The 19914-nt window shown below is 29.5% G+C and overlaps 3 protein-coding genes across 3 annotated transcripts, besides 3 other annotated features; all 3 read right to left on the bottom strand.

Moving 5' to 3' along the window:
• Positions 1 to 8453: part of a mobile genetic element that runs on past the window's edge.
• TVAGG3_1013650 (Prim-pol domain family) lies at positions 313 to 1910 on the bottom strand (the record flags this gene model as incomplete). The annotated part of the gene is made up of 1 exon (XM_051254601.1): positions 313 to 1910. A coding segment is annotated over one exon (1598 nt), but the record flags the coding sequence as incomplete, so codon positions are not given.
• Positions 8454 to 11808: 3355 nt separating the features above from the next.
• TVAGG3_1013630 (uncharacterized protein) lies at positions 11809 to 12823 on the bottom strand (the record flags this gene model as incomplete). Its single annotated transcript, XM_001295754.2, has 1 exon — positions 11809 to 12609. The coding sequence occupies one exon, from the start codon at positions 12607 to 12609 to the stop codon at positions 11809 to 11811; it is 801 nt and encodes a 266-aa protein (XP_001295755.1).
• Positions 12824 to 13950: 1127 nt separating this feature from the next.
• Positions 13951 to 16949: a mobile genetic element.
• TVAGG3_1013620 (uncharacterized protein) lies at positions 14698 to 15628 on the bottom strand (the record flags this gene model as incomplete). The annotated part of the gene is made up of 1 exon (XM_051254600.1): positions 14698 to 15628. A coding segment is annotated over one exon (931 nt), but the record flags the coding sequence as incomplete, so codon positions are not given.
• A 113-nt stretch (positions 16950 to 17062) lies between the features above and the next one.
• Positions 17063 to 19914: part of a mobile genetic element that runs on past the window's edge.

Raw genomic sequence — 19914 nt, 5'->3', positions numbered from 1 at the left:
TCCATTAAATTCTTGAAGTAATCAAATTGACCCTTGAATTTACCATTAACCCTTAAAACTACGTATCTTCTGTCTCCAACTTCAATTTTGACAGGGTAGACGTTGTTAGTTACGAAAATGAAATTGGCAACATTCTGAGCTGTTCTTCTGGGTTGATTCTTTTCATTAATTCTAATCTCATTATCCGTAATAATTGATTTCAAAGCGTTGAAGTTTGCAAGTCTGTCTTCACCTACATTCTTGAGTTCATTAAGTACAAGAAACATTTTATTTTCAACTACTGAGTTGAAATTACCCGTTAGCTCACTTATTTCAGTAATGTTTTTACATGAATAACCGGCGAGGAGTTCAGAAATAATGTCTGTGAATCTGTTTTTACCTGTTCCCTGAAGTCCTTTCAAAATAATTGCTGTTTCATTCTTGATTCCAGGATGTTGAATCATTGATGCAATCCAGCCGAGAAGGTATTTATACACTTCATCGTTATTATCACAAATGGCTTCTTTAATGAAATTCATAAACATCTCAATTTTTGAGTAATCAAGCTTTTCAAGAATGTTGTATTTATAACCCTGAAACGTTGAGAAAACATCTGGAGAATCAGATTTAAAGCAAACACCCTTAACGGTTAATGAGGATAATTGATTTAGTAGTACGTCCCATGCTGTTATTGTTTTACCTTCTTCTTTAAATAATTTAATCATTTTGAGTGACTCTTTCATGTTTGATTGAAGAACGAATGATATTTGATTCATTTTGTCGTGGATATTATAGTCCTTTTGAATGAAATATTTGTTTCCACAATCTACAAAACGGATTACACGTGATAAATCCTCAATTACTTCAGAACTGTTTTTATACTGATGATTTTCAGCCCTGCGTCTAATATCTGTTATCAAAAACGAGTCATCAAGTTTGATATCAAATGTTATTTTTGGCTTACGTAATAAAGGTAAAACATATTCATCATAATATTCCTTTTGATAAAGTTTTAGAATCTTCACCAAAACAAATGGAGAAGTCATTAAATGTGCATATCTACTACGTGCTTTTTCAAAATTACTTTTTGCATTTTCAGTTAAATTGCAGAAATTATAAACGTTATCGTATGCTTCATTAATTAAATGATTAGGTAACGAATTAATTGCTTGCAACAGTGTGAATAATGTAACTTCTTTTTCTAAATTCATGTTTCCACCATCATTATGTACTTCAAAATCACAGATGCCATCAACTATGCTCTGGGCAAGTTTATCGTCAATGTTTACATCTTTGTTTTCATTCATTATACTCTTTATTTCTTCGCTCTTCTGTTCAACTCTTACCTTAATATTCAAATCATTTAATATATCGTTTACTGTTCTGGTTAATGTTGAATCATAACTTCCACGAATGAATGAGTATGTATTGATTGGTTCTGATGCATTCTTGCGAACTCTTGAATCAGCCATAACTACTAATGAACGCTTTGAATCATCAATAGAAGTCATTATGTCAATATCATAATCATTGCAGGAATAACATTTAATCATTCTGTTCGAAACTGCATAGAAGAAATTAGTGTTGCAATAAATGTGAAGACCTCCTGATGCGGTTTTAACGATAACATCTTTATCCGAAAGTTTTGATAAAATGTCTTTTCCAACTGTTTCTTTAAGTTCATCATTGTACGATTTATTGATATCAACATCTATAATCGTTAAATTTGAAATTTTATTTACTAATAAAGCCATATCAGTTTTCCTTCCTCTTCCTCCATCATGTTTGAGGTAGTTATGTAAATCAATCTTGTTTTCACCAATTCTTTCGTTGAGGGTTTTAGTTTCTGCCACAACTAATTCCTCAGCTAATGAATCAATAACTTGTTCATCAGAAACGATATAGTTGTTGTTGTTGTTTGTTGCTGTCATTTATATAGGAATAAAAAAATAAAAATAATTTTAAAACTAACTTTATTTTTGGGCTGCATCAAATTTTCGTAAATGTTGTCAAAATGTCATGTTGTCTCATTTTTTCAGAGAAGTTAAATAACCGAGTGACACATGGTGACATAGTGACACCTTCAGTTCTTCAAAAATAATTAATTATTGAATGACCTGTGTTGTTGTCTAAATGTCATGAGTTAAATAACCGAGTGACATAGTGACACCTTCAGTTATTCAAAAATAATTCATAACTACCTTCCTCCTGTGTTGTTGTCTAAATGTCATGAGTTAAATAACCGAGTGACATAGTGACACCTTCAGTTATTCAAAAATAATTCATAACTACCTTCCTCCTGTGTTGTTGTCTAAATGTCATGTTGTCTCATTTTTTCAGAGAAGTTAAATAACCGAGTGACACATGGTGACATAGTGACACCTTCAGTTCTTCAAAAATAATTAATTATTGAATGACCTGAAAACATTAACATAAACATTAACGTAAACATTAACGTAAACATTAACGTAAACATTTATTTCTGTAGTTCATCCATTACTTCATTACCTAATTAATTACAGACATAAAATATATTTAGTTCATTCAATAAACACGGTACCATGCGAATATAGTCACAAATGGTGGCATGTAATCTTTACCCAAGCCTATTGGATTTGTTGTGAAAGTGTGTGAATGATTTCCTCCTGGTTCAGTTGGTCGAAAAGTCTTTTTTGCCGAATGGTTATAATCTGGAGATAAAACGTCATTGCCAGCATAATATTCTGAGTTGTATAATGGATGGTCTCTTAATGAGTGACTATGGTCACCAGAAAAGTTTGTAGTTCCTGTATAAGTGTGCGGTGGAAGGTTTGCTTCAGTAATTTTCTTCGAACCTCCTGTTTGCTTTGAATATCTAGCACAATAGAGGAATTTATCTACAATCTGTTCCCACATACCGAAACCTAAAACTTCTGAAGGATTTGTTGAGTTCATTGACGTATAAATAGAACCAATGGGGTAAATCATCTCAAGAATTGTATTTAATCCATTATGAATATTGAATTTATTATATAATATTGAATTTGGGTGAGTATTTAAAACTGGTCTTGTTATCAATATTAACGTATTATTTTTGAAAATTGCTTTTCTAACATCTTGAAATTTTGTGATTTCAGACCAGTTTCTTCCATCACTACTGATATTTACTAAATCACCACATCCTAAAGCAATGAAATACCCATCAATATAAAATAAATTTGTAAATCTATAATTTGAGTAAGTTTTGGAGTGAATGAATAAACCAATTCCCAATTTGATAAATCCTGTGATAAATAAATATGTCTGTTATAACTTACAGGATATGAATAGACCATTTCACCTGAAACGAGAACATAAACATTTGATCCATAACATAAAGCTTCAATGTCTCCATCAGCTTGAAAAATTTGTTCAAATTGACCTTGTGATATTGAAGATGATCTATAAATTTTATCATTTTGTAGGATAAAATACATGTTGTTAATGTAATACCACTTACTTGTATAATCAATTTTCAAATCTGATGACATCATACTAAACATATAATAATTTATCCCATCCTCACTAATGAAAATTTGATTGACTTCATAAATTAGTACCCATTATTATTAACACATCTAATAGGATTATTTGAATATTTAAATTTAGCATCTTGATTTAAATTACATTTGAACCATTGGATACAATCGAATGAATAACAAGGGCAAAAATCATTCAACCGTTATCATTCCCATAAATTTACCGTTATTATATTCAACATATAAAATTCTTGGATTAATGATTGCTTTCGTGTATCAGGATTCAAAACAGATGGAGGAAATGATTCATAGTTTTTAAAATCATTTGTTTTAAAATAATAAAGCACTCCAGCTGTATAAAATAAATACATGGTCACTCCATCGAAACATATCCATTCAAAAGAATCTATATCAAAGGTTTATCTGATGATTTCATAAAATTTAAAAATGGCGGAGTAAAATAGACCTCTGATTGTTTTATTTCTTCATTAACAAATGATATATTAGCTTTCTTATTTAACTCACTATCCACATATTCCTTATCTGCTTTCTTATTTAACTCATCGTTAACATATTCCTTATCCGCTTTAAGGTCTAAACATCCTGAAACCCATCCTGTATCGGCTTTAGTTTTTAAAATCTTTGATGTCCATTCATGATACCATTCAACCCTTTCTTTAATTTCATTATCTTTTTCATCCACATATTCCTTATCCACCTTCTTATTTAACTCACTATCCACATATTCCTTATCTGCTTTCTTATTTAACTCATCGTTAACATATTCCTTATCCGCTTTAAGGTCTAAACATCCTGAAACCCATCCTGTATCGGCTTTAGTTTTTTTCTTTGATGTCCATTCATGATACCATTCAACCCTTTCTTTAATTTCATTATCTTTTTCATCCACATATTCCTTATCCACCTTCTTATTTAACTCACTATCCACATATTCCTTATCTGCTTTCTTCATTATGTCATTTAGGAAACCTTCTATGAATTCCTCATTTAAATTAAATCTTCCAATCTTCAAAACTTTAGGAAATGCATTTAATGCGTAATATCTCTGTTCTTCTGGTGGAATTGATGTTATATCATCCGTTATACCTTTAATTTTAGAATTCATAAATAAAATTTCTTTTATATTTGATATCACTGCACCACCCTTGCAAACGAATTCGAAATGGTCATTTTTCAATACTATCTCCAAATCTCCATATTTCAACCTTTGCGTTTGTTCTGCCGTCTTTGAATTATATGCATATATGGCGTATGTAATGGTCTGAGGACCTGGTGCTTTGTGCCTTAAGTTGCTGTGGTTGCTGTTGTTTAATCATTTATTATGATTATAAAAATAAATATTTAATCTGTTATCTCATCACCTATTTTTTCTATTTGAAATTGCCATAATATTTCATTCATGAATTCTAAATCACAATCAAATAGGTCAGTTACTCTAAATTTAATATTTGATAAATCTTTTGAATGAAGAATAAATGAATTCCCAGATAATTGAAACGGATATGATAAAGAAAATGTGTTTAAGTTGATGGATAAAATGCTTTGTATTGATGGGTAAGAGTTAGGGTCTAATGTTTGATGTGAAAATCTCATTGGGTATTAACTTTATCACATTTGATTAAAATGAAATTGGAACCAGTGTCAGAATACAAAACATCCCCAACATCTTTTTCAAAATTTAATATCCCCAACAATGAACGAAGATGAGGAGTACAAAATTTAATTTTCAGCGGAAATTTAATAAGGTTATTTATTTCATCAAGTTCAAAAAGTTTATCGGTTTTGATTTAAAATTTTCTTCATACCATACGATAAATGATTCATTTAAATAACTTAAAATCATGTTAATATCCCATTTCGCTATCACATTATTTATATACATATCAATACGTTTTTTCATGGTCATCTTTAATAAATGATATATAATCTGAAGGGTCTAAAAGAATGGGATTGAATTTACCACTCACAGAAACGAGAGTAAACATTATAAATTCCGCTAACTGTTAAATTTAATTCACAGTTATTATTCGAAATAATATTGATAATTGACATTTTTATTACGATTAAAAATATGGTAAAGCGTTATTTTCCAGTGATAAATAAAACTAAAATAAGATTACCTCAAGAATTCATAAATTCAACGAATAAGAAATTCATTCATGTTATAAATTTTAGTGTTTCAGAAAATATGAGTCAATGTCATATTCATCAACAGGTTATATTTCACTTCATTCAAATTTAGTTCAATCAAACCCATATAATGACCATTTCATAAGATTTTCAGATGGTATTAAAAATGTAATTGATAGATTAAAATATGAACAGATTGACAATATCGAATTTTTGGAATTTTGGTTTAAATATCCTGATGGAAAAAAGATTGAAGTTAAAGATAAAGCTGATACTATAACAAAAACAATTACAATGACCGATCCGGATAGTGGGAACAAAAAGAAATAAAACAAACGATAGAAACTGGTGAAAGGTCAATTATTATTGATTATGATTCAAAGGATTATATTCGATAATGTTAATGCTTGAATATTAAATAGCCTTAACAAAGAATTTTTCAAGTGATATTTTATATTCATCAACTATTTATTATAAATATCATTATATGTTAAATGAAGTTCAGTTGTTGTTCCGTTCTTTGATATCTTAATTGTGCTAATATCCTTTATAGGATTTATTTTTGCAACTGTTCCGCAGCATGAAACCTCATCATCTATGAAAAATTGAATCTTAACGTCTGAATCTTGAACATCACAAAGAATGGCGATAATGTGAATTAATGATTCATAAGGTAAAATAATTAAACCTGATTGGTCAATTAAATTTATTATTGAATCATAATTATTAATTATTATATCACGGTAAATTTTCATTAATTCAGAATTAATGTCTATTTTATATGGCGCATTGCGACTGGAATCGTAGATTCCTGGGTTCTCGATGTTTGATGAAAGAGGTGGGGGGTATGTTGGATAAGTGGGAATTTCAACGGTTCTTTACCGGGTTCAGATAAAATGATTGGGTCTCCATCTTCTTTATTTTGCTCCTCCTCTTTTCGGTAAGTCACGAGTTAATAAATTGGACTGTGTTGCTGACCTTGTTAATTCAGGACTAACATTAACTTTAACATTTTGAATAATTCGTGATTTATCATCATTTACGTTATAACCAACCGTAATCTCTGCTTTTGCGTTTGTTTCTTTTGACTTGTGAAACGTCTTCTCATTTATAATTGAATAAAAAAAAGAAAAATATATTTAAAGTTTTATTTAGTTGTTACGGTAATATCCAAGGTTCATCATTGTTTGCTTATACTTTCTTTGTAACTGCACCAATTATGTTATTGATATTGCTTTGAGTTTCTTCCAGTCTTATTTTATCATTTACAATATCTTTAATCATTTCATTACATGCATTCTTAAAACCATCTGATTTTTCTAATTTACGTCTATCACTTTCTTTAATTAAATCAAAGTTATAACCTTGTTGAGAATAAAGTGGTTTCTTTATCAATTCCTTGAACGCTTCTGAAAGTGAAGATGAAGAAATTCTTGCCACTTGAATTGGTTTAAATTCTGCTTTCATTGCTTCTTTCTGTTCATTGAACACTGGATCGAATAAAGCAACTTTAAAGAATTTCTTAGCTGGAATTTCAGGTCTAATATTTGCATATTGACCATCAAACTGATTAACATATCGTGGTAATCCATCCGGTCCCTCTTCAACAGCATTTAATTCTTCATTGAAATAAGAATATGGATTAAGATGGTATGAATACATTGGACCATGTTCACCTTCTCCAATGTATTGTTTAACAGCTTTTCCATTTTCATCAAATTTCATAGGATAACGTTCATTATATGCTTTACGTTTAGGATAATCCGTCATTGTTAATTTATACCCATTTATGACTTTAATATTTCCTTGACCATCAGTAACGAAACTTCATTTATACCATCGGGTTTTCCATTTGTGACCTAATGTCGCTTCGTGTGCTTCCCAATTTGGACCATGACGTTTGGCATATGCTTGAGCTTCTGGTAATGTTAAAACATTTCTCATTTGTTTAACATCCTTTTGAAGACCAGCAACAATGTGGACTAATTCTTTCATTCCGTCTGGAACTTTCATAGTTCTATTATATGCACCCTTTTGTTTGTCCCTTGTTTTTAATGGAACCTGTAGAGAGATTTGCTATTTTCTGTCATGTTTAATTATAAATAAAAAATAAAAATTAATTATAAAAAGTTAATCAAATTTAACATTCCTCCTTTATTTAAATCACTATTATTTTTCCATGTTCTCCTAATTGTTGATATTGTGTGTAAAGTTCATTAATGCTCATTGGTAAATTCACTTGATAAAGCATACGTTCAACTGTTGACGACTAAACCCACTGAAAATGAAAAGGGTATAGATTTGATTTAATGTTTGTGCTTAATGCTTTGAAATATTGAACAGCCATAAAGAATGAACATTGAATATGTCGACATTGAGTTAATAATTGATTAAATATGATTTCTCATTGTTATTAGTTTGATTTCACTGCATCATCTAGAAAAATTAGTGAATGCAAAAATTCTTTATCAAAATTTGAAATAGAAAGTGTTTTCAAATAATTCATTCCCTTTGTTTATCAATAATTTTATCCTCTAATCCTTGCTTCTTGATTGTATTATATAATTCTTTATACATTAAAAGTTTTTAAATAATCTTCTGCTTCTTCTTGTGATAAATAAAATAATTGGAATTTTGATTAAATGCTTTAAAGATTCAAAGTATCATCTGAAGGTGAACCTGAACGGTTGATATAAATTAACACGTGTGAATGGGGGAAGTGTTAGCAATAATGATAATGTTTTAAATATCGTTAATGTTTTACCTTTTATTTTGTTTACCAATTGCTGCAGTTGATTGAATTAAATAACATTCAGAATATGGAATTTTCATTAATTTTTCCTTAGATAGAGCATTTCTATTATCACTCAATGCTTCATTAATCATATCATCTATGTAGTATTATATACTCCGCTAATTCTTCATAAGGGGTGGATGAATTTAAATCCATTTAATCAAAAATAAATTTATAATTTTAAACATTTCTATTCATCAATATTTCATCATATGAACTTCTATACTGTGGTGGTGTACCTGTTGGATGATATTTCAAACCTTCATCCGGTGTCCATGTCCAATACGTAGTCCTAGTAAACCAAACCTGAGGAGGATTTGTCACCTTTGAACAGTAAGTGTCATTTTCACCCTGAATGATTGGATAAGCTTTCACTTGTACTGTAACTTGTGAGTTGAAAGTTTCTAATCCATCAAAGAATATACCCGCTCCATCACGTTGAACTGGAATAGTGCATAAGAATGAAGTTTGGTCTTTCCATGTTCTAGCTAATGGCCATTATCATCATTCAGTGGTCTAGTTAATGAGTCCTCGTATTCTTCTGCATTCATTCACTCCATCTAAATCAGAAGCTTGAAGCATACGTGTAAAGAATATGTCACCCACTGTGGTCATCGCTTGATCGGGGAAGTTTCTGGAATCTATAGTGACCTGAAGACCTCGAAGCATTGGATTTTCTAAAACTGTTCTTTGCATTGCATTCTTCGGAAATGTTAACACAACATCTGTAACATTATGAAGAGCGTATGAGAAATCTGAGCTATACCTTCAGGAGTGATGCAACCTCCATTTAGTGAACGAACGTCAATATGTTGAGCTGGAATCATGAATGGATCTTCCTTACTGAATAAACGTGGTATTGCTTTAACTGATTCTTCAATTAAACCGTATCCTGGTGTAATGCATTTATCCTCTAAAACTTCCATCTTTGTGCATGAAATAATAACGTCATCAACTGTTGCGTCAGCAGATGTAGCGGCTAAGCTTGTAATTAATTTGGCAGGAAGTCCGATTTGTTGGAATTTGCGATCATATTTATAAACATGATTCATAATCTTTTCATAATTTTCATCAGTTATCTTTTCATAAACGTAATTTTGTAAATCAGCAACTCTTAACGGGTCAACCTGACAAAATACTAAAGTATCCCTGAAAACATAATATTTAAGAATGATTTCACCAAATGATTTAGGATAATCATCGAACGCCTGAAATGCTAACAAATCATTTACCGGAATAATCATATCAAAAGTGACATCAACTTCTTCATTTGCTTTCTTGAAAACTTCTGAAGGGTCAATATATTTACCACATACTGAGTTATCATATTTTTGAACATTATTATATAACGAATGAACAAACTTTTTAACTTTCCTTTCTGATTTTGGTTTATATGTTGCAAATGCGAAAGATTCACGGGCGCAATCCATTTGAAGATAACCGGCATCACCTCTTTCAGTTTCTACTTCTAATTGTTTAAAGCTTTGATTTGATGATTTGTAACCAACGAATAAACGCATGCATTTAAAAGCGGCATCACATGTGAAAGCTTTATTTGAAACTAGAGTTGCTTTAACTTTGCGTTTAATATATGTGTCACCTAATTGGTTCACATCATGAGCCGGATTTGTAATTCTTAAATGAGTTTGTTTATCATCAAAATATGGAGCATCAGAGTCATAGCATGAACTTTCAAGTTCTCTATAATATCTTCTACCGTCATTCTTTGCGAATATTTCATTTATCTTTTCAAATGAATGAAACACATTTCCATTAATCGGTTTAGTGTTTGGCACCAAATAGTTAGTCGTCATTTATTAATAAATAAAAAATCAAAATTAAAAGATGAAAATGAATTTTTAATTTTAATGAAATAATCAACTATGGCTGCAGGATTCTTTAAAAAATTATGGATAAAGTAAAAAGAGGAGCGCATAAAGTTTGGGAAACAATGAAGAAAGGAGCAAATTGGATATTTAAGAATAAAGAAGCAATTAGTGACGTTGCTGAATCAATAACACCAAAAGCTGCCCCAATAAGAGAAATATTAAATAAAGGAGAAAAAGTTTATCAAAGACTTCAACCGATACTAAGATAAAAAATAATATTTTATTTTTCCACTATCTACCCCCTATTTTATTAAGTATTCCTTCAGCTATTCCACCAATTGCGTTACCTGCTTGTGCTCCCATCGCATTACCTGCTTTAGTACCTAATACTCCACCTATGATAGTTCCTGCCGTTTTCGCTACTGGTGCCAAAAAGTTTGCAACGGTTTAATAATCTTTTGATGAAACCCAACCCGCAGCTTTCTTAATTCCTTCCCATAATTTTTTAAAGAATCCTGCCGCCATTTCTGATTTAATATTAATTAAAAAATATATTTCATCACTTATATTCTAATTTTTATTTAATGATAAATGAAACCAATTTTAAAAATAAATGAAACAGAGGAGGAAGAAATAAATGAAAGTGAAAATGTTCAACAAAAAATAAACGTTGTTAAACCAATTACTGAAATAAAAATTTTTTCATCTGTTGAAGAATTTAATGACTATTATGCTAACAATAAAAAATTATTTGAAGAATTGACAACGTGTAAATTGAATAAAATGTTTAAAGTTGATGGATTCAAAATTTCAAAAATAAAAGGAGTGGTTAGTTTGAAATCTATTCCTCAATCAAGAATCACCTCATTAATGAAAATTGATGATTTAACAAAAAGAATAGAAGAGATTGAAGAAAGAATAAATCAGATAATTGATATCATAAATTCAAATAATCATTAGTTTCTTAAATAATATATCCTTTATTTCCTCGTTTGTGAATCCTAATGTTTTCACGTCGTTAGTTTTGACACTCATTTCATACAAAATAAAAAATAAATTATTCAAAAATGTAAGACATGAATTTTTAAAGTTTATTTTTTTAAAATTTTTTTTATTTTTTATTTCATTATGGTGGTGAATCTTTTATTCATGAAAATAATTATTTCTAATTTCTTTTACTCGTTTATGAGGTCTTTGATTATGACTCCATTGATTTCATTCAGGATTTAAACAATGTTTAATTAATCGCGGAATATCTGACATCATCTATATATAGCTTCTTTTATAAAAGATAAAATAAATTATTTTAAAATTAATGTTAATTTTTTAATGATTTATAAATAAATATATTTTAATGCATCGTCTATATATAGATGTAACAAAAAAAGTCACTAAACCCTTCATATACTACTACTTTTTAGGTAGATTATCATAAAAGATCGAAGTCCATGAACATCAGCCATATATTTTGTTAGATAGCATATTTCACTTCAAACACAAAAGTAGTATTTGGCAAATCTTGGAAAAAATATAGAATTGAAAAACTCAAAAAATATTTTTACTTGAGGTGGTTGATCTTGTTTGAACGAACTACACAGCCGCCCCACTCAACAATTGTGAAGCCCTTGCGCTCAAGGTGTGGAATTGTTTGTGTTGGTTTGAGCTTGTCAGCTGAGTCTGCCTTCTTGATAGCCATGAAAACACGGATGACTGTATCTGGCTCAACAGAAGAAACAAGTGGAACTTCATGGCAATAGTTTCCTAACTGGAATGATACGAATGAGTCACCAAGCCTGTTAAGTGTTGGGAGCCAGTATGTTATGAAGTCAAATTTTTCGCGGTCGTTTAAGTTGAAAGCTGTTAATACCTTCTCAAGGAACTTTCTTCCTTGACCCTTCTTGACAAAGAAGCCTTCCTTGAACTGCATCTTCATGTCAGACAATCCTTCCCAGAACAAGTATGGGACAACTTTATTCTTGCAAATGATTTCGCCGTTTGGTTTGGCTGTAACGTTCCACATTGTTCCATGAGTAAATTCTGGAACGGTTGTGGTGAATTGGTTCTTAGGAAGAACAATGCCAACTGAAAGATCAGTTGTCTTTGTTGGATACAAGTAGATTGCTGGCTTCTGACAGACATGCATGCCTGCTAATTGTGATGCGAGCGATGGGTCTAATTTAAGGTTTTGCTCGGCTTTTTTCATTGGGATACTTCTTCTTTGATGTCTACGATGATGAAGAGGGTATGCTTGGTCTTGCTTGAATCTTTTATACATTTGATAACGAGGATGGTATAATGGATGTTGTTCCATTTCCACGCCAGGCCATTTTGCTTCGGCTAATGCAAGGTACAAGAACATCTTGAAAAATGAATCGGTATCTATTGAATAATTTTTCTGAGTAGATTTTCACCTGCCTGACAATCTGACAATAAACTATTTCTAGATTGCACTCATTATTGTTGAACATTTTATCAAGAAAAAAATAGTATTTGACAATTTGACAGTATGATTAAAATTCAGCAAAGTATTGTTTTCAAATTTGAGTGGTTGAAATTCATTTGACAAAATGACTCATAGCAGATCAAAATTCTATTGAAATATATTTCATTATATGCTATCCAAAATGGAAATAACAATATTCAATTAAGGGTTTCGTTTTGCGAAAAAACGTACAATACGCAATTTCGCTAAAAAAACATTTCGCTAGCAATTTCGACCTTTGACTCCACTCAAGACGTCACTTTTTTAATTTTGCGGTATCATATTTTTGGAAAATCTTTATGAATATTATATAAAAAGTCTCTTTAATATCTATATTTCATATTTTTATCGATTTTTAAAGTTTTTGCGAAAAGTATTCAATTATTTTTGCTATTTGGTCGGGTAGATGTCAGATTTGCGACATTTTCTGATATGATATTCAGATTCTACGTTGATAATAATGCTTATAGAACCCTCTTGCTATTGTGTCAAAATTGCGAAACCGATAGCAAAAATATCTCGCAATATCAAAATTGAGATATTGAGTGAATTATGCATTATAGAGATTAAAAATCTGATTGTGAAAACATCTCATCAGTTTCTAGCTAATTCAAAAATCTTTACTATCTTATTCGATTAAAATGAAAAGGGAATAGTTTCATTATGCTTTAAATGACAGCCTTATAATATAATCATAGTTTTCGCTCAATATGCAGCATTTTTTTTTCGAAATCTATGGTCAATGTCCTAAATACTGATTGCTTTGCATTCATATCTCTTACATTTTCTATACCCACATCACTATTCATTGCTATTCCTATCTTTTTCATTTTTGTTTGTTTCTCATAATTTCTCAAAAAACACGATAACTTGATATTTGTAAATATCATACTTTATAACGTAAATAAGAACTTGACCTATTAAGAAAAGCAGTAATGAAAAGAAAATCTGAAATTCATAAAAATTACAAGTTTCTGATGACAATTAGCTTAATTAAACCAGGTACAAGATTATATAATTGTATTTTCTATCCAATTATCCATATAATATCTTATCCAGAAAAAATAACTTGATCAATACCAAATGATTTTTTAACTAGTAAATAAAGTATTTTCTTTACACACACATTGTATATCATAGTTTTTTTTTTGGTTTCGCAAAACATCCAAAAACAAATATGCTATAAAAGTGACAATTTTAGCAAAACGAAACCCTTAAGGGTATAGTAAACTCAAAATTCTAGAGTTTTGAGAGTGCCAATAAACTCTATAGGCCTATATATATCTATATTTTAAAGGAGAGGTTACGCCATAATATTTGATATTATAAATTATTAATTCAAAATAAAAGTAGAAAATGAAACTAATTTTATTCTAACCTATATAAATATATCAATAATCTAAAATGATTATAGTCTGAACTATATTTTACCAGATTATCAAATATAAGAGAAATGAAATAAGGCATAAAAATATCATAGCATAATTATTGGATAAATGCATTAATAAATTATTTATATCATAATGAGAAAAAATCAAAATAAGAAAATGAGCATAATAATAATTTAATTAAAAACAAAAACAATAAATAAAATGTAATTTTCGTTAATCAAAGTCATCAATGTCTTCGTCTTCTGATTCCCATTCGGACTTGAAAACTTGATAATCTCCTCCTGGTACACTCTGAATGGATTTTTTGTATTTGTTCTGTTTTTTAGAACCTTTTGTAACAGTTTTTTGTTTCAATATCATTTTGGAGTAACAATTCTCTTCAAATGATTTGACACAATCTTCTGGAAGTGGGGAAGATGTAATGCTTTTTGTATATCTCCGAGAAAATGCTCTGGATCATTCCATTCTAAGATTGCAACGTTAACTCTAATGTTAAATGTCTTCCAGGCTCTTGATTTGTCCAAATAGCATGCAATTTTGGAGTTAAACGCTTCATTCATGCAGGTAGATCCAATGGAAGAAACTTTGGAAACTATGGGTGTCCATTTGTGAACCCAGTCATAGAGCATGAATTGAAGTTGGATCGAATTGACACCTTTTTGCCATTCAAAGCATTTGTAATTGTGCGGTTCGCAAAAAGAATGATTGCCTACGTAATGGTAGACACAATTCTCCCACATTTTCGTACGTTTGTCAATATTTTCTTCGGCAAAACATGACCAAAGCCACATACTTAGGCTTGCATTCAGACCCCAGAAAGGTCTCTCTATTTTTTCAATCTTCTGAGTCTTGTCGTTGAAAACTTCAACTGTCTTATGAGAAGCTGAGAACTTTGTAAAATCTTTTGAGATATTTTTTGATACATGACCTGGATCGAATCTTTCAAGATGAGAGACGCCAAATTCTTTAAAGACAGAGACACTTTTGTTATCTCGGTCTTTAATAATCTCTTTAACATCTTTCAAGATATTGTATTTCTTTAATTGCTTCAAGATGATTCGAGTTCCAGCACTTTCCATATTGTTGGAAGCTCCGGAATACTGAGCATGCTGTCTGTTTCCACCAATATGGTTGATGTTCACGCATGCAAGAACTCTTTTTGTGACAGCATCGAGCGCAGTTACTGTACAACTTGGCGAGTTTCGCCTGTGCGTCCATCTTGCATCAATGGATAAGTAACCACTGAAGGACTTTCTCGACAGCATTAGGGAAATACTTTTAAGTCTTCTAATCTTATCGTCACAAAATCTCTGTTGTCTCATGACACCACTCTTCACAGGGGGCTTAGTTCCACAAAGAGAAAGAAAGCGAGCACCTTTTGTATATGGCATTCCGGTCATTATGCAAGCACCAAGCATCTGTCGCGCTGAGAGTCGACGACGTTCGTGGAGTAAAATGTTATGCATTGCCTTTGTTTTCCGTTTTGGGTGAACAATATGGCCCATACAACAACAAAAAAATGAAATCCCGCCAAAAGTGAAAATTGAATAAAAAGTAATAATTAATAAATATATACTATATCATTAGATGAATATTTTGGAATAACATTTTAAAATCGAGGTTTTTCAATGGATAACGGTTCAATCAAAAATTTGACCCCATTTTAGAATCTACATTAAAAATGGAACATTTCTGTCGTTTCAAAATTCCAAAATAACGTTTCTATTCCTCTCAAAAGTAAAAATAAACTTTATTGGGGAAAAAATATTTTTATTTTCCAAAAAAAATGAAAACCTTAAATGCAAATCTAATTTTGATGCTTTTGTTTGTGATTTTTTGGATTTCGAAAAAAATTTGAAAATTCAGACAAGTTACCATTAACACTAATACGTTTCAGCGAGTCGGTCCCATCAGAGAAATTTTCATAAATCGGCGATATAATTTATTATTTCAGCAAAATATTCTCAGATCCAACTAGAATAAGGTCAAATTATACAAATTTAGCAAAGGCTAGTTATCCTACCTATTCAATTAACTTTAATTTTAAATAATTCAAGACAATTCTCAAAATTACCTTAATAATCGCGTTCTCTTCGCAAAATGACGATTCATCATTCACTACCAGCATAACTGAGGGCTTGTGCTCACAGAATAATACAGATAATTTACTTATTAATGCAAAATTTAGTACCAAAAGGTAATCATAGAAGATACAAAAAAAGTTTCTTTATTTTGATTGCTGATTTTATTTCTTCTAAAATTTACCAAATCTAAAAAATCCAAAATTGAATGCTATTGAATTTCATGTTTATGTAACATATACTATTTATTATATAAGGAATAAAAATTTTATAGTTTTAATCAAAAATAAAGGTGTACTAAATGCATACAAAACAAGGTATTTTTTACTCATCCAAAATATGTTAACAGTGCTATTTATATAATCAATATCCGAATTTCGAAATCATTTTGATGAAATCTTTATTTTAAAATTGAGTTGACTGTGAAATTCACCCGAGAAGAGGGATTATCTCAATGAAAAGTACATAAAATAGCAAACGCACAAGATGGCACTATGCAGCTTTATATTGTTATACAGGATGAACATATAAAATGTTTGGAAAACACTTACTTCGTTCTACAAATGTGTATCTCTTTATATCAAAGATTCTTCTCAAATTATTGAGAGACTTCTCTCAAAAAAAGGAAAATTTGATAACTAAAAAAATTATGGCATAACCTCTCGTTTTGCATAGATATATATTTACATGGTCACAGAGCTTATTTTCATTGTCAAAACTTAAAAATTTTTAGTGGACTATACCCTTAATTCAATATGACAGTTTCAATATAAATCAAATTAATTTTCTCATACCTACATATTATTATGTTCGAAATATTAAATAGTATTAACAGCTGTAGGTTCTCATGAAATATTGGGTAAAAAAGGGGGTTGGCGTCCTAAGGCGTCCTAGTGTAAATTTCTCAAAATTGTGATATTTACATCACATTTTCGAGAGGTTTATGGGCGTCCTAAGGGAAAATTGAATAGCTAGGGCGTCCCGAATTTTCATTCTAAGATTTAAATATATTATATACTTAAGTATAATACAAGCAATATAAAAATTAAATTTTTATTATGTTAACTTATAAGAAATTTTTTTGAATTATCGTTGATTTATTGTAATCTTTCCAGGCTATACTTTTGAAATCAACTTTACCTGTCATACGCATTAATGTAGTAGATGTCCAGGTGTAGCTATTATATCCCAGCAACATTGGTATTTTATCATTGTAAGATATCAAAATGAAGCGTTTTTTCAGATATAATTTTTCGTAAATTTTTCAAAAATAAGATGGTAAAAAAGCCTCGACTTGCTCGAAAAATAACAATTTTTTTACTTGTAAAAATAACCCTTTTACAGCATGGGCAGCTATTCAATCACTATTTCTTTTTCTAAAAGTATATTTTTCAAAAAAAAATAAGATCAAATTCGACAATTTCTTGATGAAAGCAAAAATATTACACATACTTCTAGATGCATGGGATAAAATATGCAATTATTCAATCAATTCGCATTGAAAAAAAAATCTAAATTTGATAAAAATGTAGAAATTTTTTATTTTTAACTTGAGATTCGATTTTTTTGATCCAATTTGTGAATTTTTTTTTGATCGGAATTTCAATTAATTTGTTGATCAAAAATGACCTCACAATGTTTGATCATAAGTGAAGTCATCTTCATGGGTATTTAGAAATTCCAAGAGAAATTGCTTATTTCTCGCAGATGTAATATCTGAGAAAATCGAATTTAAATATTCATAGAAACCCAAATCATTCTCCAGTTCGAATAATTCATCTGTTGCTTATTCTGTTTTTTCTATGAATTTTAATAATTTGATTAATAAATCTTCATCAGGAAGAATTATTGCTGCATTTGTGATAAAATTCCATATTGAGGTAATATGGCAATAATTACATTTATAAAATGTAATTTTATCCAAAATTTTTTGGCAAATTCGCATAATAGCATTAATATTTGAAGCTGAGATTAAACCTGTGATTACTTCTGTAACTTTTGGAAAATCATCGCAATTTAATATCTCTTTATATTGAATTGAGAAATAAAAAAAATCAAATGGATTCATTTCTTCAATTTCAAGGAGATTGTAAAAATTGATAGAAGTGTTATTGCAACAAATTGTATTTGCAGCAAAAAATATCATTTGCTCGATTCCATTTTTGGAATAAATTTGCTGGAACAATGTTAAAAAAACAGTTGCTTAATTTTTCTTCATTGTTTTCATAAAAAAGTAACAAGTTTGCAACTGAAATTTCAAAATTTTGATAATTGCCAGTTATTTCAGTAAATATATATATTTGCTTTTCTTCATCTAAAATGGCAAATATTGATTTGCAATATTAACTAAAGTTTGGGATAAATTGTTCCAGTTTGATTTTACAATTTGTGAGCACATTATGTAATATGTAAATTTATCCGCTTTGTAGGAATTTAAAATTGTTTGTTGTTCTGTTTCAGTTAAATTACTGAATTTTTCAAGATTAATATTGTGATAAAAAATAGAATCCTTGAAACATTCTGATATCTTTTCAATGTTTAAAACGGATGCTAAAAATGTAAAAGAACTTCATCAGTCACTGTGATTTTTTTGAAAAATTTATCCCAATTCAAGCATCCAATTGATCTTTCTGTCATTGTACTTATGCATTGATAAAGTTGATTTAATGAATCCGAAGAATAATCATTATGCTTGACTAGTTGAGTTAGTTGATACAGACTGTCGTCAGCCATTTTAAAAAAATGAATAAAATTGTATAGTAAATTATATTTGTGAAATTTGTGACGCTACATTCAATCTAAGACCAATATCTCAAAGAATTACTCATTTAAGTATTACTTTTCATTTTTTTTAAAAATATCTTTGCTTATTTGTTCACTTTTTGACATTTATTATATGCTTTTTATCATATTTCCGATGATATGAATATATATTCTATATAAGAATGACGCTGCATTCAATAAGACCAATATCTCAAAGAATTACTCATTTAAGTATTACTTTTCATTGTTTTTTAAAAAATATCTTTGCTTATTTGTTCACTTTTTTGACATTTATTATATGCTTTTTATCATATTTCCGATGATATGAATATATATTCTATATAAGAATGACGCTGCATTCAATCTAAGACCAATATCTCAAAGAATTACTCATTTAAGTATTACTTTTCATTTTTGATTCAATTTTCGAACGGTTTTCGTAAATTTTGCATCATTTCATTTTTTAATGGGAAAATCATCTATATTTAATCAAAAAAGAGCAAACTTTATAGACGAAAATAAAATATTTATCAGGGAACAATCTGATAAATACCAAAAATCAACATCGAGAGATGAAAAAACGAATATAATCAAACAAGTTCTTCAATATTTTAATATTAAATACGCCGAAAATGAATCTAAAGCTGTCAGAAGATATTTTAGTTATATTGCAGTTAAAAATATTCCCGCAGTTACTGGAAAATATCCTGATACAATTGTTCGCAAAGATATGCTTTATTCGCATGATCATACAAATATTATTAATTCAAATAATATTGAACGTTACTACCGTTGCATCGATCATTCTTGTCAAGCACGTTATTTAGTTAAAATTGAGAACAGTTCAGTTTCCGAAGATTTACAAAAGGAACATATACACGAATGCAGACAATTTAAAAAGTTACAAAATGAAAAAAATGATCTTCATAAATCAATGACTCTGACAG

Source organism: Trichomonas vaginalis, chromosome I (genome assembly GCF_026262505.1).
Source record: "Trichomonas vaginalis G3 chromosome I, whole genome shotgun sequence".
Classification (NCBI taxonomy): Eukaryota; Parabasalia; order Trichomonadida; family Trichomonadidae; genus Trichomonas; species Trichomonas vaginalis.
This window is presented reverse-complemented; position numbering and strand designations above follow the sequence as displayed.